The sequence below is a fragment of the Pieris brassicae genome, chromosome 6, assembly GCF_905147105.1.
Source record: "Pieris brassicae chromosome 6, ilPieBrab1.1, whole genome shotgun sequence".
Lineage (NCBI taxonomy): Eukaryota > Metazoa > Arthropoda > Insecta > Lepidoptera > Pieridae > Pieris > Pieris brassicae.
In genome coordinates, this window is record NC_059670.1 from 6,547,835 (window position 1) to 6,569,854 (window position 22,020).

A 22,020-nucleotide genomic window follows, 5' to 3' on the forward strand; every position below is an offset into this window, starting at 1 on the left:
GTGGTGAACGGAAACCGCGTATAAATGGTAGGTTTATGGCGAAATAAACATTCTTAATAGTAGACACAGAATCTTAATTATCTTTTAGTTTAAAAATACTAATAAAATAGGTAACCTGTGTCTATCACATTTTCCCTTCTCAGTTACAGTAGTCTGGAGTTGAAACAGTTTTCTTGCTTCGTAAGAAAAAGCTGTTATACAACTCAAAATTTTACTAATTTTTAACTTTTTATTTTTTATGATCAGACCAATATTATAATGAAAGGTCCGATAAAAATCTCAATATTTAGTTAAAAGATTCGAAATTTAAATACGATACATATCTCTATGATTAACTAATAACTAATCTACATTTAGTCTAGTCTATACGTTCACGTGATATTAATCTTGCAAAATATTAAGCATCAGTTCTTAACCGGTGTATGCCTTGATCGCACGTTGATTTGGTGTAGATTAAGTTCGATATAGAACATTTGTTGCAACAGTGTAATCGATAATAAGGATTTATTTGTAAAATCAAGGTGAGTTAAAATTAAAAGCAGTGGTTTCTTACAACTGGAATTTGTAATATGTATTTAAGGCTATATAGTAGTAGTATATATCGTGATGCTGTAACATGAATTTCACATTTAAAATGTAAAATTTACCAGACTTAAATAGCTGTGGAATAGTTTTTAATTTAAAAGAAATAATTGTGATAGTTATAACTAAACGCATTTTAATACATTGTATTTTTATTGAATGTATGCACGATGTTCTTGTATGTTTTCATACATTTAGTTTTCATTAAAGTAAGTAGTGAATCAGTGTTATTTGTATGTAATTTACTCACATGACACTACGAATAAATAATATGGCTGTTTACCCAACTACACACAATACAGTGGTGGCGCCACTGAGTTAATATTATTAATTAATAATAAGAGATAAGTGTAACGATATCAATAAACCGCAATTAGGACAATTATTTTTCGTATAGAATGAATAACAAACGTAATGATCACAATAGTAATTCTTCTGCACAAGACTAAACTTTAGTTCATATATAAATGATATCTGAAATAGTTTTATCACTGAATATATAGAAAAAAATATTTTTTACAAATTGTTTGAAAATTTAACGAAAACTTCATTCACCTATGACTTCATACAGCTAATTATAACATTAGCGAAGGAACAAGGAAAAGATTTGTGTTTACGGTATAGGTACTCATTTTCAATGCATAATCACATGCATTATGAAATACACGTAATAACTTGTAACCAGACTGACCAGAGTAGTTCTAATAGTAAAGACAAGTGAAAGTGTCCAAGTCTTCCGTGAAAGACTGCATGCTCTACATACCAACAAATATATCTAGATTCTAGAATATTCTTGTATGTATTGCCAACAAGTATTAAATATTGCAGCCGTACTATTGTTATTAGTGCTAATTAAAATAAGTAAAATATTAAATGGGATGCTAAAATATATGCATTGGTATAAAAATCGTATTCAACTACATTTGCTTGCTCAGTTACATATACTTATATATACCATGAGACATAGGTTAATAATACATACTCCAATACGTATTTGAAATACTTAGCACCAAGTCGTCTCTGAATTCTTAGACCCAAAAGTTGACTGAATACCAAGCTTATTCTGTACAAAACTCTTTTACGATCAGTGCTTACTTATAGTTCAAAAACCTGGCCTCTTAGCAAGAAAGACGAGGCTTCTCTCCTAATTTTCGAGCGGAAGATTCTTTGTTCCTGTATGCTATGACGGTGTTTGGCGTATTCGCTACAATGAGGAACTTTAAAACATCCTAGACGACGCCAACATCGTCTAATTCATAAAGTGCAACAAGGCTCAAGTGGCTGGGACATGTGCACCGAATGGTGGCTCATAACCCGGTGGCAAGAGAAAACCTGGTAGAAGAAGGCTGCGTTGATGGGATAGAAGGAAGGTTGTGAAGGACCTCGAAATAATAGGGGTTCGCAATTGGAAACGGGAAGTTCAAGATAGATTGCGATGGCGAAGTGTACTTGAGGAGCCTAAGCCCCACAAGAGGCTGCATAACTATTGATGATGATGATGATAAATTGAGAGCGTCTCAGGTTGCTAAACACCTACTTAGCTATTGATGACAATGAAGAAAAAGATTTACTGAATGATCTGAGGCTCATACAGAAGGTGTTTTTATAATAAGTTCATCAAAGTGGTTTTAACTAGACAGATTTAAATAGACTCTTAAAAGCGACATTACATCGCCTTGTTATTGAGATGAATCATTTGCGTTCACTCTGGAACTGCGGAGTTGATTCTGCCGCGCTAACTAAAAATTTAGTAAAATTATACTAGACAGATTTTAATAGACTCTAAAAGCGACATTACATCGCCTTGTTATTGAGATGAATCTTTTGCGTTCACTCTGGAACTGCGGAGCTGATTCTGCCGCGCTAACTAAAAATTGCAACTAAACAAATTAGGTCCTTACATATGAAATTGGTGTATTTCGTACTGGCCACTTTAATCACGATGTTCTCCTCTTTGGTAAGGAATTCCAAATTCAAATTTGTACAGCTATTTACTCATGTATTTGTTCTTCGATGACCGTCATTCATTTGTTTTTTTCTATTTGCGTCACTCATTTTACAAAATGGAAAACTTAAAGTATCGCATTATTTACGAGTACGAGTTCCGCCGTGGCACTAGTGCTGCGGAAACGACTCGAAGGGTGAATGATGTGTATAGCGGTCATGTTGCAAAAGAAAACACAGTTCGTTTTTGGTTCCAACGTTTTCGTTCTGGAAATTTCGAACTGCAGAACAAGCCCCGTGGACGGCCTGAGACCCAAGTTGATAATGAAGTATTGAAGGCTATTGTGAAAGCGGTTCCATCGCAAACCACGTCCGAGTTAGCTGTAGGCTGCGGTATTAGTGATAAAACTGTTTTAATTCACTTGAAGCAAATTGGGAAGATTAAAAAGCTTGTAAGGTGGGTACCTCACAAATTGACTGAAGCAATCCGGCAAACGCGTGTCGACTGCTGCGTTACATTACTGAACCGGCACAATAATGAAGGTATTTTAAACCGAATCATTACCTGTGCACTCCCCGGACCTTGCTCCAACAGATTACCATTTTTTTCGAAATTTGGACAACTTCTTGCAAGGGAAAATTTTCAACTCTGATGGGGCAGTCCAAATCGCCTTCACAGATTTTATTGATTCCCGTCCGACTGTTTTTTTTAGTAAAGGGATCAATGAACTACCTATGAGATGGCAAAAGTGCATAGAAAACAATGGTTCATACTTTGATTAATTAAATATATTATATTTAAAAATATTCGACTTTTTGTTCCTCCCATACAAAACGCCAATTTCATATGTAAGGACCTAATATATATCTATACGTGTGTATGTCACTGAACGCCTCTTAAACGTCTGGATGGATTTGAATGAATGTTTTTGTATGTGTTTGGGTGCTGCCCTGGATTGTTTAGATTTACAAATCAGCCCGACTGATGATGCTGCAGTCGGTATCTCGGTATATAAATCATCTGTGCATGTGTTCGTAATTAAACTCCTAAACGGCTGGATAAATTTTGACAAAATGTTTCGAATTCAAGAGGAGTCGAGAATGATTTACATTATTAGGTTGTTTGTGTGACGCGTGAACAGGGCAGCATCTATCTGATCCTCTAATATGTATATAAATATATTTCTAAGGGTTTTTCAATATTTCTTTAGAAAAATAATATATACATAACTTCACATAAACGGGAAAAAAAATGATTGTTTAGATAGTTTATCTTTAATTAAATACGTTTTAGTTTTAACATCATTCCTTAAATTTCAACATTGATTTTATAAAATTCAACAAATTATGTATTTAATTTAAATTGTATATTTGTTTTCCCTAAAAACGCCAAGATATATTTTATTTTGTAACAAATTTATCCTTTTACGTAGTTATAGATTTAAATTCTACTCTAGTAACGTACATAAAAAGGCAATAATTTAATTTTACTGCTCGGTATATTGACCTTCATTTGATGATGGCCTCTATATTTTCCTATTATTGATTCAATGCTAGGAATAATTTCTTGTCATTGCGCTGAATTAGCGAAACATACATTGCCGCGAATGTCAAATATTCATTTAAAATATTTAATTATTAGTGCCACATATGTTTGTAGATTTCTTTTTTATTTTTAGAAAGACAGATGTTTATCATACTTTATATTGGTATTAATTTCAAGTTTGAGGTTTCGTTATTTGTTGTCATAGGGGTTCTCTGTGTATGCAAATCCCAGCATAACAAACCAGCTCAGTAATGGCTGTTGAAGTATTGTGGTAAGTTTGCTGGCCTCTCGATAAATATAGCAGTTTTGCTAGACGTAAACACAAATATTAAAAAAAAACTATAGAAACTAAATAAAATCACTGATAACGTAGCTGATAAACGACTAAGTTTATTTTCGTATGGCGATTTTGTATTTATAAATTCTTAAATAAATAAATTATTTATTTGATTTTCAAAATAACATAATTTTATTAATACCAAATGATCTTAAAGTCCTTCCCCCACTCCCCTTCCTGAATTTTAGATCTGTCTTTGCTAACTTACAAGTGGCATAACATTTGCTCTATATATTTTTTATAAACATAATTTAACCTACTTTGGTGAAACCAAGCTGACAGAACAACAAGATATCAAGTAAAATAGTATTAGATTCATATCTTAGGAACACAATGAGTCAATAAACTTATTGAGATTTACTGACATTCGACATCTTTAGAAATGCTTAATAACCAGACCAGTGTTTTCATAAAAACAGGGCTGTTGATATGGATTAAAAAATATCATAATTTGTAGGCTAACATGTATAAGCTATATATTATATTTAATATAGGAAGTTGTAAAACTCCGATGCGCTTAAAAGTCGAGATATATGTAGGAGACGCATCGCAGTCGTACTTCATCATGTTAAACGTACGTAGAAAGTTAAAAGTTCTCGTACACAATACTTCATGGAGCTGCGCAGAACACGGTGTCTTTGTAGGAGTGTCGGAAATTGTGGCCACCAAAAGTTCCATAATCAACCCTTATTAAGAGAAGAATTCAAATTTCAACGTTCCAACGTATATCACAGAAAGTAATAAGTATTTATTAGTCTGACTCATAAAATTATCTGTAAAAAATTCATGACTAAAAAGTTATTAGATAAAAAAAATTGTCAATATCATCTCGTCATACTATTCAATGTCTTGGCAAGTGTCACGCTTTGTCGGTCAAATAACTGTTCTGAACGCTATTGTTATTTTCGGTCGCTAAATGTAAAGGTGAAAGACGTTGAAGTATACTTGAGGGCCGTCAGATTTAAAAAAATCCCACTATACTCAAGATATTGTTTTATCTTAAATAGAATTTAGACATTTTACTGTCAGAACTATCTGAAGATTATTTTCTAAAAACCCAGACTGATTATTTTATCAACTTTAAAAGTCGATTTGAAGGAGGTACATTTCTTGTAGATATTATATGCTTTCCAAAAGAGAAATTGTATAAATGAGAATATAAAATTTGCACACGCTTGAGACACATTATAATTCATTTTCATATTAGTGTTTTGAAGTGTGTTTGTGTGTTTCTATAGAATTACATAATTTTGGTACGAACATGCTTTACAGTTATGTATTTTTTTTTAAATATAGTAACATTTTTCATAGGTTATTGCCGCTGCCCATGGACACTCATTACCAAACGACAATGCCAGCCTTTTAAGAATTGGTGCGCTCTTACCTTGGAGGCGTCTCAGTCGAATTGGTTCGGAAATACATCTGGGGAGTTCCCACATAGTGGCAAAGTTTATGCAGCGTGGCAAAGTGCCAAAACGTTCAGTTGTGGAACCACGGATGTACAGATGACCATTTTCAAATGGTTTTGTAGAATATTGTATGAAAATCCTCGGAGTGGTAGGAGTAAGAAATATGCAACTGGAACTGTTCATATAACAATGATCACGTGAATTCCACGATTAATACAGAGTTCATTTTATGAACATACGTTTACAGACATCCGGTATTACAGCTTAAAACTTTCTTATCAGCTTTTACAGATCATTTATTTCCAGGCTAGGTTTAATCAATTTTGTGATAATCCATATAAAATTTGGCATACTATTCAATTTTTACCCGAAATTATACTAACGTAAATCAAAACTATAATTGAGCATCAAACGTCCTAAAGAGAAGAGAGCAGACTAAAGTACATTATTTTCTATAAATCAAAACAGTATTCGTGATTTTGCTGATAATATTACCTTGTTACCATTAATCTTATGTGAACTAGAATTACATTTTAATACACATAAGTACTTATCTATGCAATTAACTATGTGCATTTAAGTCTAGAATATAGCTCATATGAAAGCACGGCTTATGTCTTTGGTAATAAGATCGAGTGATCTTTAAGTTATAAAATATAATTGTCTGTTAGATATTTTATACAAGAGATTTTCTTGGTATAATTGGACATGTGACATGTAACATATTTTGCAAAGTTATTTAAGACATTATATAGTATAACGTAAGGACAAATAGCTTGAAATAGTTTCTATTCAGAACGCTGGCACCCAGGCCTGCATGTACCTACAGGATAGGTTAAGCAATAGTTAAATTTGATAATGATTGAAAATTATGAAGAGGTATTTATTTTCAAGAAAAAAAATTTTTTTGGCAATGGAGTCTCGCTGTTGGTCAGAAGGGACAGCTCAGCTTTGCCTGAGTGGGCATTTGTCCCGCGACTGGCGTAAGGGCAGCTCCTGTGAGACTCGAACCTCGGCTTGGGCCGTCGTGGGGTGTTCAATGGGCAGGAACTGAAGGGTAGAACGGAAGCTCACTGGAGTGAGTGAAATACGGTCCTGTAAAGGCGGTTTTTTACTCTAATCTGTTTTTGGCGATGTGTGTTTGGCGCGCGGGCTTTTAATCATTTGTTATCTGCGGTGATTAGATCATACGGATCCGTTAGTACGAGTATGTGTCGGGGCCTCCTTCGAGCCTTTTTTGTAGGGAATAATAATTCATGCTTTTACGCACCAACGGGTTGGGTTTCGCCTTGTATTTGTTTATAAAAAAAACTTTGTTTATATAATATTAAAACAAGTTCTATGATATTGTGATAGTACGGACACGACTGTGGCTTATATGCTAATAGATACAATAATATACCATGCCATTTTCTAATTATAATTCAAACATCAATTATTTATTGTTGTCAGATTTGATATTGATATGTCATCAAATATTCGATTGATTTAAGAATTGTTTGCTGTAGAGTGTAGGTTGTGTGGTAAATATGATTCGTGCTTGTTGGTATGTGCGTCTTTTTGACTAGTTATCTGAATCATTGACTCTTGCCGTTCTTTAGCTACAGGAGTATGAAGCTCGTACCACACATACGGCAGCAAGTTATGAGTAAACGCATTTCTACCATATTTTGTGTTAGAAATAGATAAAACGTAACATCAAGATTACTAAATTATGTATATAAGTATTTGTAATAATTTTTATTACAATCAGCCACTGACGAAGTATTCATGAACTGGGTAATATGGAAATGATTCGCTAGTTTTCACATTGATTTATTTGTTTCAAAACGATTTCCTTTTTGGTATGTCAAAGGCCATCGACCATTACGATACCACGGCCGATATTTTACGCAACGCCCTTGAAGGTTCAATGTTAGGCTTGTTGTACACAGGAAATTTTACCAAAAATATTTAGTGACACACTCAACGTGCTAAGACGGTTCAATGCCTACAATTTTTTCTTTATAAATTCTATAACAACCAACTTCTTTGTTACAACAAAATATTTTCTCCCCACTTCTAACATTAATTGTCATCATTCAAACATTTAAACCTTAATTCATTATCAATAAAAGTTTTAAATAATTGATAATTATGTAATTCAATAAAGCACCCACAAAATGGAATCCTTTAAATAGTATTATCGTAAAGAAATTGTATTATGAGCACAAAAATGTCATTAACACATAAAGCCGTCTAATGTATATAATATATAAATAATAAGGAAAATACATATGGTTAGTAACAAAACATTTGCAAAAACGTCACGGTACCTTATCGGCTGATAGTGTCAGAGATCCATCATCTTCACCAACAATGATTTTCATAAATATTTACACATGTTGTCAAGATTTGAGATGTAGATGAGACATGCTACTATACCGTGAAAGTAATATATTAAAAAATTGTGAAACATTTGAAAGATAATTCCGTAAAACGAAACGGAAGGAGTTGTCGATATTATACTTGATTATGTGTTATGTATTATGTAATATAATTATTGAAGGGTTATAAAAATCAATCGCATTTTTACTAATTATTCTACATGTCTACTCGAACGATCAAACACACGGAACGACTTGCGAACGAAGAAGCGTGAAGCGTGAATGAGTATTAGTGAGAAGTCAAGTTTACCAAAATCTAAATTATGTCTTAAACAATTACTCCATCGGTTCACAGTGTCAGACTTCTGAAAAAAATATATCTAATTAGGTCTATGGTAGATAAAAGCCGTGTGATTAGTCGATTACTCATCTCTGGCCAATCAAAGAGCTGGGCGAGTTTGTAAGTGATCGTTGTGAAGAGTACAAAAACACTAAAATAATTTTAGCATAAACGTTTTTCTTTTTTATTTATCATCGAGTTATATATATTTACTCGTAAATCTTAACTAGTATTCATCGAGTATAACATTTAAAAGAAAATTACAATGAAGATAACAAAGCATTTTATTTTTGATTATTTCATTTTAAACTATGTAATGTAAGATTTTTGTTTAACAATAATTATTATTAAAAAACAAATGCTTAATAATTATTATTATTAATATTTAGAAAACATTGTCAGTGATCTATTAACTTTAAAGTTAATAATCAGCCTTATTATTCGCATGCTACCTTCTCCATGACTGTGTCGAATTAATTGTCAATTTACACTTTTTATTACAATCGTGGAACCTATTTTTTATTAATTTATACTATGTTAATTATCATATTTCTTTGGTTCAAATATAAAAACGAAAATAAAGGTTTAACAATTATTAGACTTGGTTGTTAATACAATAATTGAGATAATTAATATATATTAATTTATTAGGATATATAAAATATGCTACATAGACATTTTGTAATAAATAAATAGGGTCCGTAGATGCAACTAGCTAAAATTTGTATGAGACCCATGACCTGTTCGTTGCATGTACTCAGAGATCCTATGCGCAAAGAATTTCAATTAATAGGTTTAGCCAAGTTATATATGTTAAATACTTCGTTTTGTTCTGTTGATTTCAGAGAAACTCCTTTGCTAGGTATCTACGGAGCCAGCATAAGAACTTGTATAAAACATATTTTAATATTTTATTTATTAGGAATTGTATATGTTTTTTTTAAATTAAATTTTTGTTACTTTTGCAGTTCCTGACTTTACATTTAGTATTTCTTTATATTTTTCCGTATTAGGGTAGTACGGAAAAGATCGATTGTTCGCGATAAGATTGTCCGTTGCGTCCATAATAATTAAATAAATAATATTTGTGCTTTTATAACAAATTGCGAATTTGGTAGAACGCACTATCGTTAGTAAGCTCTGTTGACAGACGATGCTCTGATGTACGTAATATTTTTAACAATTATTATAATATGATTTTTTTATTTTTGTGAGGTCATATTTTCGACAGATATATTATAATTGGTTACCAAAATATTATACGTCACCGTAAACTACGCCTGGGTAAGGCGTCATTGGTACTCGAAATTAATTTGTATATTGTCCCGTAGTACAAGTTACAAGCATTTATTAAACTTAGTTAATATCTTTATTCCTAGTTTTTAATATTATGTTATACGTTACTTCCACATGAATGCGTAGCATAATCTAATTAAACATTTTAACGACTAATGATTTGAATGTGTATATTTAATAGCTTAAAAAAAGAGCGCGTAAGAATTAGAAAGTCGTATCACATAACTGTGAAAGATATAAACTATAGGCCTTTGTAATGCAATATTATGATTTTAATAAAATTCATTGATTAAGTATTGTATTGCCAGACATATAATATGATTTATATTTATTTATTATTAATTACCTTTAATGTAATATTATAATATTTTATTATTAACTAAAATTCCATTAGTCATTCAGAATAATATGCCACAGACTCAGACTTATTAAATTTGTTTTAGTTTTCTATTATTTTACTATGTAAATAATAATAATTATTAAAAGAATAAAATAAATACTTTTCCCAATACAATTCACGGGTTTTTCCTACCTTTTCCCTGCATCATCTTTGACTACTTTTCTCTTTAGCTTTGTTATTATTCTAAAACCAGTGATAGTTTATTATTTCCTTTCCTTAGTAATAGTATGACGATTGTCTAAGGGATGGAAGAAAGAACGTTATAAAAAGGAAAACATAAATTAAAATTGGGTAACGTTTAGCGATTCAAATTATCCGCTGTCGCCTGTTATGTGTAATGCACTCCAATGATTCACCTGCTCAAGTCACGTCAACGCAGTTTCACTATAGACTTGATGGAATACACTCATCGCTTATCCATTTAATTACGATATAAAAACTACTCGTTCATAAAATTTGAATTTGGGATTAGTGAAAGTGCTGTGTTTTTTAAATATCTTGTAATGTGATGGAATGGTAATAAGTGATAAACTTAATTTTTGGTAAGTTTTTTAAGTTAAAATCGTTACGTTAGTTAAGGAAGAAATAAATTATTTGTTATTTTGATGTTTGTCGTTGGTTAATTTTCAACGGTTAGAGTAATTATATATTAACGTTGTATTACTTTTGGCCTCTGTATGTTAAAAGTAAAACTGCTTCGCTCTTATTATTTATAAAGAGTAAAAGGCATGTAAATTAAAAAAATACAAACAATGATAAAAAAATATAATTGTATACAACGAAACCGAAGACAAGAAATATATCCGCTAAGTTTTAACATAAAAAAGCAAATACCTGACGGTAATTGAAGATGACTGTTGATCACGAGGTTTAAACCAGTTTGTTTTTAATCTATATTCACGGTCACACAGCTGAACTTATAGTTTTCGGCAAATTACTTTTAAAACCTGTAAAATTATATTTTGTGCTTCTTAGCGGCAGTACTAAGAAGCACAAACTCACTCACACAGAAGCACTCAGTCAGGGCTTTTATTATATCATCTAGACCATGTTGTCGTCGGAATCATTATATAACTTACGTGTATATACAAATGAAGTAAATATCATTGGCAATCAGGATGATTAAGCAATACCTATTTCTTCAACAACTTTTCAAATAACATTTACAGCAAATTCCAGAAAGATGCCTTTTAACCTATTGTTGAACATTATTTCCTTTAAATTCATCTCCATTACTTTTATTCCTATAGCTGTTTCAGTGTTATATATGGCGTATCCATACATTGAGCTGTCATTCAGGACATGTAAAACCGTCTTTTCAGTTGTATTACTACAAGGGCAGGCAGTGATTTGTCTAACTTTGAACCTCTAAGATACGACAAGAAGTCACCGTGAACTGTCAACGTCTAGGTTTTCAATTCCATTGTTTTTTTGTTTATAGAAAACGCAGAATCAACATTTGGAAGGAATTACTTAGTTGTTGCAGCTGTTTCGCCGTTGCGATCTGTGCTTCCATTTTTCTGTCGTGTTTACACGTAGACAGTTCTGGCTTAGCGGTGAACACTTGCTCTGTTCTTTTAGCTTCTAGTTCTTGTATCCCGATAAAAAATAAAATACTAGAACTCAATGAAAGCTGCGCACATTTCAGACAATTGAATAATTAATTTTAGATAATAATAGTTTAAACAGCTATAACGATTATATATTATGTACTTCAAACTTTAGTAGAAGAATTAAAAGATGACCAAATTTGGAGCGTACAATAGTTCAAAGGCAGTAAAAATATCTTGGAGAAGCTTTAGCTTCTGGTAATTATAAGATTACCTAATTATTAATTTAAGATTTATTGAAGGAGCTAATAATGAATTTTAATTAATTCCACGTTCAGGGTAGACATTCTTCAAGACGATTCGTCATTTTGCGCATAATAATAATACTGAGTAATTGTTAACTTGTGGTCATTAAATGGTAAAACAAAAGGAAGGTTACTGCGGTTTATCAATAACTCAACAATAGTGTTTTATGACCTCACATTTTCCTTAGAAATAGTGCGAGTTATTTTTTAAATAAAAATGTTCTATAAGTAACGGCAAGCTCACATGTGAGTTTGGTATTCATTTTTATTTGATCACTAGCTGTCCCCGCGAACTTCGTTTCTCCTTAATGTGATTTTACTTAGCCTAGCTATTAAGTACATAAATGAAATTATCTAGGGTTTTCTGTGAATATCTCTCTCTATATCTCGCATTATGTAGTAGTCATTTGTTTTGTTGAAAATCCCTTACTTCAGTCTATTCAAGTTTTAAGTGCTTGCAAAACCTCAAGTACCAATTTGAAGTATTCTTATAAGATAACGATCGTATTGTATGGTAATACAATATATTGTCCTACATCTAAGAGAGCCAAGGTTGGCTTAGAGAAAACATTTGTAGCTATGAACCATTATTCTATTTTACGACTTCGGTATCGCTTGAGTAAAATTATATTTTTATCTGAAGTGATAAAATTCTTTTAAGTACTGAATCCAACTATAAAAGGAATATTGGTCTTGTTGTTTGAGCGTGAGACTTTCATCCAATTTCAACCCTTTAGTGCACAAAGGTACTTTATTTTCAAAGTGCGTATTTAAAACTCGCTCGTACGTGGTACGTGGAAAAACATCGTGAGGAACCCGGCTTGCCCTGGACTCAAAAAGTCGTCAGCGTGTATTAGAGAAATCTGATCACCTACTTGCCCATTAGATTTAAAAGATCAGGAAACAGATATCTGAAGTCAAGACTAGGGTAGTATCGCCACTGTTTTTGTACCAAAGCGTCGATAGAGAACATGTAGGTAGAGGGACCTGGTTAATAGTTTATAAAACCTACACTTAGGGTTGACGAACAAATCAAATTAAAATTTTAATAAAACCTATGTCACCTTCAATGCCAGTCCAAACCAGTCTTACTCTTGCATCTTAATTCGATCAAATTTTGTCAGCCGTACCAGATGTTATTACAAATTCCCAGCACACCACGTAATTGTACCATTGTATGTAAATATCAGCCTTTAAATTGGCCTACATCTAATATGTTTCCTGATCTTAACAACGCCTATGTAACATGTCGTTTTTTTTGTATTTTAAAGGTAAAGGGAAAATATATGCATATTCAAAGTTCGTTTTTTATGAATATTTTTGTCAGTAACTGGATCTAGAAGGTTAGGAACTGAACGCGGTTAAGGCCGTATCCGGAAGCTAATTTAAAAAACTTAATAACCTAATATTACTTATACAAATATCCGAATATCGTTTACATATTAGTTTTAAAAATTTATGAGTTTGGAATTATTCTAGATGTTTGTTACGTAAAATGTAACTCGTTACTATGTTCATACAATGTATTGAACATAAAATCAAGGGTGTTTTAAAAATATTAATTTGTCACGAATACTCTCATTAACAATAAAACGGGGAGAGAACAATTGTCAATTGTTACTATTCATACATATTTCACTTCATACTTGTCATGAGTCAAACGGTGATTTATTGTAAAACGTTATATGACCATACTATAATATACAACCTGGCTCAGTTGTGAACGGAAATCATACAGAAGTTTAAAATCTTGGGAAAAACGGGTTTCCGGTTAGTAATAAGACTAGTCACATGAATTGAATGAAAGAAAGTTTAAAAATAAGGCAATTGGAGGTTTATAAGTACATATTTGAATAAATTTTATACACCAAATCAAATAAATTACAGCATTTCTTACTTTCTCCATAATTGACATTTTAATTCTGATGTTACCGGAAGTGTATTACAAAACTCATATAATATCAGCTAAGGTCACGCGGTACTGAACATACGTACCAGTTCAACAATATCGAAAGTAATATTTTTTTCCTTTATTTCAGATTAAGAAGAAACCAAATATAACGAACTGTAAAAGTATGTGAAGATGTAAAGATGCTGTTTACATTGTGCAAGTCCTGTCAATAGTAAGTATCTTAATTTTATTTTAACTTAAATTATAATCTAATATGCTTTTAATTCTCTTATGTCGTTCTGGCCATAACATATTTAAAGTGATTTATTAGAATGACCTGTATAATCGTGTCCTCGTGTATTAGAATAAGTAATAATAAGTAGAATCTTACGCCAACACGTCGTTTTTCCAATTTGTATAGTTTACTAGAAGTACGTTTTGTTCCAAGTGCGTCTACGGCACGCATCTTTATTTATTCATTTAAATCTATATATATAAATCCATATTTCCATTGGTCATGGCATCACGCGTGAACGGCTGGACCAATTACGCTAATTCTTTTTTGTTGTGTTTGTTATTGTCATGAGGTTCTTATGAAAGAAAAAAATAAAAAATGTGCGGGTAACTTATTAAGTAATCTTAACTTTTGTTACCATAACAATTCTTTTTCTCAGTGCATAGCGCTTTTACTATACCTACAAACTTTTTTGATGTAACCTTATGGCGTTTGACATAACATTGCAGAATGTTTGCAGAAAATATCGTCAAAGAGGACGTAAGAAAAATTAATATCGTTTAAAACAAATGCTTTGATCGAAGTTATTATATCGGAAATATATTGCAAATTATTTGCAATACTCACCGAATTGATTATATAAAGCTAAAAAAACACTACTTTATGCCTAAAAGTTCGTAGGCATTATGTCATATATTCCTTAAAACTACTGTTTTAAATAAAGAAAATAATATTAATATTGTTCAAGAGCATAGGATGTTCTTTCAATACTACTAAGAGTTATTCAGGCTAATTGCAAACTTTACTCTTTCATCATGTTATATATTTTGTTCATATAATAATTAATCTGACTACGATATTTATATTTATTATAGATATTTTTTTCATTGAGTTTTGATATTTTATGTAAAATGCCAACAACAAGTTTATCCTGATGGACAAATTGATTTGTGTATGTGTGTGCAATCAGTCAACGAACATGCTCGAACTGTGCACAACAGAAACTTGTCAGCGTGAGTAAGAATCAGATGGCTAATCATCTATTTGCCATCTACAGCTTAATCTCACTATCATTTGACAATGATCAAAATTGCAAAATCGTTTTTTATGTAACACATTTTCCTAACTTCGAAACTTCTACATTTCGTGAAAAAAGACGGACAGAAAATAAATGGCAACTACGTACTTAGATTAGATTTGCTAAAGTTAATACTTCAAGGTGAATCTGAAACTGATAAGCGCCATCTGTCAAGATTAACTTGGCAGTTCATTACCCTGCACAATAAAGTTAAATGTATCTATAAATATTTACTCTCGTAGCTATTGAGTAGGTTAAACCCAATATTGTAAAGGAATGTTTACTGTCTCATTATTTAGTATTGTCTTTTGTTAACATAGCTTTTACACATTCACCGTGACCACGCACTCTGTAACGTCGGGAGAAATTTAAAATTATGTAAAATAATTATAAGTTTATAAAAATAAATAGCTTCAATCCGGTAAAAAAGTGTTTTCTTTAAATGTCTCATTACTTTTTTTTCAACTAATAAGACTTACGTAATACAATTGTATATTCGTTAAGGTAACCAAACAAACTCTTTAAGATCCCATAATTAAAAAAAATATTATGAGACCTAAAATGGAGGAACTAGACTAACGTCATCTATTTCACAGATTAAATCTTGATGTATCGAGACAGACTAGATAATCCCTAAATCCCCCTAAAATAAAACAATACAGAAAAATTTTAAGAATAAATCTAATTAAATTTTTCATTTTCAGCTGCTTGGAGACTCTATATTGGAAATGTTGCGAAGAAAGATTTTGCTTTGATAAAAAAATAGCTACATATAAGTAAGTAGAAATTCTATTAGAAAATCAATAAACTACCTTTAGTCATACTATATATAAGCAAATATCTATAAAGTTAATTGTTTATAACTTTAAACAATAATCCTCTTATTCTAAATTATTGTTCCAAATATGTTACTACGATATTTTACCCGTCCAAGCTGTGTTGTCGTGTGGGAAATTATTGTTCTATATGTAATAGACAAATAGACGACCAAGGTCTATATTGTAACGATAACGTCATGATATATATCATGGTATATAATATAGATTATATAGTACTTCCTATATAAATAAGATAGTATTATGAGTAAATAAGTATCTAATCAAAAGTGCATGCCGGTAAAACCTAGATAAATATGTGTTATTGATAACAGCTATGTATTATAGAGGTCGTATGTGTATACTATTAGTAACTATTTCCGTTTTACCTTATCAACGTTTTTTAAAGGAATTGAAGGCCTCCCTTATAATATACTAGTTTTTGCCCACGGGGCTAAGCTTCACACATTCGACATCAAAATAATGAGATATATACAAATTATTAACCATTTTGCAATAATGATATTATTGAAGTTATACGGTTCTTTAGGATTTTTGTGAATTACACCTCAGCCATGGTTTCCTTCTAGCGATACTCTCTTAGGCAATAAATATTTTTTGTTTTCTGTATTGCACAAAATCTTCAAAAGAGCCAAGCAAGCATTTGTATTTGACTCTTTTCTAAAGTTTGAACAATCCTAAACTTGGTTAACCTATCTATCTTCTTATTTTACCTGAAAGCAGGGTTACAGCAGCCGTTAATATTCGAGGATAGCACTAGAGCCCACGCCAAAGTTAACACTTATTAACTTTTCAGACTAGAAGACAACACTCTCTACACCAATGGCTATTCCAATATGGGTGCAAGTTTAGACAGTGTAATTACCCAACAACCGACTAACAATAATCATTTACCCCCTACTGCAATTACTGGAAGAGAAATCAAAGAACTTCCCTTGCACGCTGATAAGTTGTACGAGGTACGTGATTCTATGATCGTTAATAATAGAAGTTTCTGTGTCTACTTTTGGATTGGTAATCTTTTTTTTAAATTTTAACGTGATAGATATCAGATAAAAATTACGTATGCCAGCGGTTGTACAGTGTAGCTAATATATAGCTTTAGGTAATTTTGAATCTGTTCAAGTTTTGTTATAATTATTTTTATATATTCCAGGTATTTTCAAAATCTTTAATATTTAGAGACGAACAAGAGTTGAAAACAGGTAGCACGAATACATTGGACGAATTGGAAACTAAATCTGAACCCGACTACTTATCTGATAAACCAAATCGCACCAAAGTGTATTTCGAAGATGAAGTTGATTCACCAGTTACAGATTTCGAAATTATGTTTAAAGATGAACTTTTGGCATCATATGATATGTTTAAAATAGAAGAGGAAGAAGAAGACACGAGAAGTCAAGACACTGAAGAAGGATTAACTATGATAGCCATTAAAAAGCAGGATGTTATCAAACCAAGCACCGTAACCTTGAAAGACGAGATAAAAATCAAAAACCAGCAACCGGTTTATGAGTACGACCCAGTTTCAGTTATAACCCTTCCTTCAACCCTTGTGTTACCCAGAATAGAAAGTGTTAAAGGAATTCTTAGAACGAACAGTGCAAAAACATTAGATAGAATTGATAGTTCCAGCAAACTTAGGCCAATGTTAAACAGAGTGGAAAGTCTTAAAAGTATTGATCCAAATAAAATTAATAAAGTTTTATCAAGGGTGCCGCATAGGAGTGCATCATTTTTAAATATCCCAGCTTACCTCACACCAGAGAAACCACCTCTTATTAAAAGCAAATCGACTGTCGGAGTTCCAACCCTTACTGAGAGTGAACTAAAATTAAGTTCTTTGCCAGACACGCCGATAATTAAAAGTAATAATTTACCAAGATTCTTTGCGGATACACCACCTACTATGCCAGAGTTTAAGGGAGAAAATAGTTTACAAAGCATTAAACAGAAAACCGCCCTCATGTTTAAGGAAAATGATTACAGTATGCCTAGGTATTATGGTACGGTAAAATCTGCAGAATTGTCTGAGAGCAAATCAATGCCTGATTTACGAAATCCTAATTCGACTGATAAATCCAGTAAACGCCTAGTTAAGTTAAGAAGTAAGTTGAAGCCATTGGTTATAAGAAAAAGCTCTGAAGAAAGACTGTAGATTATTTTAAAAATAAGTAATCGCGAAGCACCAACAGAAAATATCAGGAATTCAAGTACCTTATGTCAGTATTACTCTTTTCCTTGATCTTAGTATTTCATTTGAATATCTAATAGTGACGTATATTTAAATTTTGTTGACGTTAGTGACATTTAAAATTATTGACATTGTATTAGTAAGATGATGAAAAATGAATGCAGTTTCATTAAAATGTTATCTATGACAATACCAAATTATTCGATGCATTATCGAATTTGACCCTTGTAATGACACAAAATTTTAATATAATATGTATTAAATAAATCATCTTATTTTGATACAAAATTACATTTACTTGATATATTATAATTATGTACGTTCAAGCTTAGTCGTGTGTTTTTTTAGCCAAAATGTGTATTTTTACATAACTTCTCAAAAACAGGATGTAAAAATTTATTTAAAAACGTAGGTCCCATTTAGGTAGTAGGTTAGATTATCTCTTTACATATCTTATTACTTAGATTTTGGACATCTTTAATTATAGCCTAAGATGTTATTGCCTAAATTCTACCGAATGACCAATGTTTCCGTTAATTATTATAAGACAAACATATAATCGTTCCAATAGTTTAGAGAGCGGCCATTATCCTTAATTTTATTTTTCTAGTCATGTGTCATAATCATAAAATATTAATAATGTACACTAATCTTTTGTAATAAGTAAATTATTTGAAAAATAAAATATCTCTAATGATGTGATCAAATCGCAATTGATCTATTACAAATTGATGTTAATAAACAATTATTTCATCGAAATGTATTATTATTTAAAATACTAACGTATTTAGAACGAAATTGACTTCAATTAGCAATATATTTTTTTATTTAGACTTGATATAATCGACCCCAGTCCAAAACTCCACATAGCAGAGTTTTGACTTTAGACAGGTTTTTCGGATACTGATCGACCGAGAAACGTGGCCCGTGTTTAAAGTATCCTCAGTGGTATCCTCTACAGAGCAATGAATGTTGCAAACTTGAAACATTTCGTTGATATGCAGAAGAAACAGAGTCGAGGATAGGACACAGACTTGTTGGACGTTCAAGGGTTTGAGGCCGGAACATGCTCGGTCAATGACTTCATGCTCTGATATTCGATAAAGCCCATAATATCCAATTGCATAATTTCTGGCCTGGCAACTTCAAAAGAAACACTCTATGCCACACCCGATCGAATGCTTTCGCCATGTCCAAATTTAATCGATCGAGTGTGGTTACTTACCAGTTAGTTGCACACATAGAGAGAAAAATCCATTGCAGAGCCGGGATTTGATTTCACCTCGGGATTGAGAATTGCTGCTGAAAATGGAAATAAAAAGATTTTGAAAAAGCGCACAATATATTATGATCTATTTCATACATTTTATTTGGTACATAATTATTGGTAATCCGTCGCAACATTATTTTACAATCACTAGAAAAATTGAAGACCTACTAATACTAATAAGATCTTAATATTTATAACAAGTTATTTTACCGATACTGGCATTTACCTATCTAACTCGACGAATGCGCCTTTATAGTTACCACTATATAGAAGTACTGCCAGGTTAGATATGTTAAGGCATTTTATACCTTACAAAGCATGCTCTAAGTTAATTATACATATGATAGTAGTAAAAATTATAGTTTATATTTGTTTTATAAATTATCTTTAAGTTTGACATTGATTGGCCGAATATCTATAAATTTGTTTTATAAATTATCTTTAAGTTTGACATTGATTGGCCAAATATCTATAATCAGTTTCAGAAACAAACTGTAATAATACAATAAAGTAGCTATGAAACACGATCTCATGTTACTGTGACATTAATGTGTTAATTTAAAATCTACAACTTCGTTTACTGAAGATTCCTGTCTATAGACATCTGTCTATAGCTCTAAGCCTACACGTGTTAGAACCACGAAAACGAATAAAATTTAGTTGACTAACGTTGACTCCCATGACCAAGTATTCAAAGTTATAATTAAATAATCATGAGTCATGATATAGGATCAGTTTTACTGTAATATAATAGTGTTCTTGACATAAGTTTAAGTGCTCACTCGCTGTCCTGTCTAAGAACTGCACATAGGACTAACCACGTTCAAATTAAGCATATTTTCGTAATAAAATTTATAGAGGTCATTAAGCCAAGTAATAACTAAGATTTTGTTTAGACAAATGTACCTTTATCATGCGAATCACTACGATTACGTTGTACTCTGACACGCGCTATGAAGTTATTGCACTAATATAAACATACTAGAGTCTTTGGGCCGGCCAGTCAGTAGACTGGTCGAGGATCCTCCCTTAACTTTGGAGGAATATATCACCATCTTCCTCCACATACCATTATCAGGGTACGTTTGAATTGGAACTATATGAAAGAACGAACACACATCTATTAAACAAAAATAAATAACCAAAAACCGATCTCTATAAGATTACTTCATTATTACTTTATACTGGAGTAAATATATAAATTAAATTATATTTATAATAGAAAATAATTTGACGGTCATAGCACTGTACCACATACTTTTCTTGGCCGGCGGCTTTTGAAACTGACATTTATATTCTATAATTTCTTGGTAACAATAAATAATTGAATTATATACCAACATATAATAAAAAGGAACGTATGTATTTATTTTTATTTTTAATTATTTTCTATTAAGTTTCAATTATCGAACGGTTCTGATTGCTACCTATCTTATCTTATAGATATTATATGCATAGTGTACAAAACCTATCATATCAGTTGTTCCTAAGTTTGTGTCACATTTATTTTAACTTACAACTATATTTTCTAGACATTAGTTAGCCTGTACGACTTTAAATTATGTCCCTTATATTGATTAGTTTTCATTTACTGGCAATATTAATATCCATGACAGCGATGATCTTACCGACCCAGAAACGTATGTGGCACTGTAAGTCGATAACATTCAGTATTTGAGGCTAGTATTCACGAATAAGGGAATAAGTCGTTGAAGTGACTCTTTAGCAACTTAAAGCAATGACATCTATGTGTGGCAACTATCACTCCGTACTATTTACTAATACCTAACTAATTTTGGCGATAAAGTTAAGCAATATTCTATTTAGAATTAGATTTTTACAATTTACAATGATTTAGAATACTACGCATTTGACATATTTTTCAATGTGAATATTTTATTATTTAGAATAGGTAGATAATTTTTAACTATGTTGCCCATTTCCTATATTTTAACTAATTTCCTAAATCGAAATGATTATTATCCGATGTTATGAATCCACTAAGAATTCAGACTAGATTGCATTAGTCTAAAACCTTAAAACAAATTCCATTCCATTGGCAAGTTAATATTAAAAAAATATATATGCCGTGCAAATAATATTGTATTTAGGAAGAAAAATTATTTGTACCTGAAGTTGCCTAAACTTACGTACTAAAGGAGAAGGTTATTTCAAAAATATTTTGCTATTCCTATCTCAATTAAAAATTCCAGAAGATTTTAATTCAAATTACTTGAAATTAAAAAAAAATATTTTCGTAATGACTTTTCGTTTTTAATCGACTTAAAAATTAAAGGAACCGCAATTTTTTAAAGAAATCAATGCCAAGCAAATATTAGTATGTAATCTGAAAACAATGTGAATACACGAATTTTTGAAATAACCATTTTAAATCATAGAACAAATAAATTATGTACATCCTACTAATAAAGGGTTTT

The 22,020-nt window shown here is 31.4% G+C and overlaps 2 protein-coding genes across 3 annotated transcripts in view; one reads left to right on the forward strand and one right to left on the reverse strand.

The window, feature by feature from the left end:
* LOC123710580 overlaps window positions 1-19,565 on the reverse strand; it is a 61,382-nt gene extending 41,817 nt beyond the window's left edge. The window contains exon 1 of the mRNA XM_045662573.1: window positions 19,538-19,565. The gene's annotated coding sequence lies outside the window, so the exon portion shown is untranslated. The remainder of the gene's footprint in view (window positions 1-19,537) is intronic.
* On the forward strand, window positions 419-18,561 carry LOC123710579. 2 transcript variants are annotated; one of them, XM_045662572.1, is made up of 5 exons: window positions 419-521; window positions 14,115-14,198; window positions 15,984-16,055; window positions 16,912-17,074; window positions 17,272-18,561. In XM_045662572.1, exons 2-5 carry the CDS (start codon window positions 14,167-14,169, stop codon window positions 18,274-18,276), a joined length of 1,272 nt encoding a protein of 423 aa, XP_045518528.1. In that variant the 5' UTR covers window positions 419-521; window positions 14,115-14,166; the 3' UTR covers window positions 18,277-18,561. The 2 variants fall into 2 exon arrangements, with proteins under 2 accessions (XP_045518528.1, XP_045518527.1); XM_045662571.1 differs by lacking the exon at window positions 419-521 and adding an exon at window positions 10,617-10,762.
* Window positions 19,566-22,020: the final 2,455 nt, after the last annotated feature.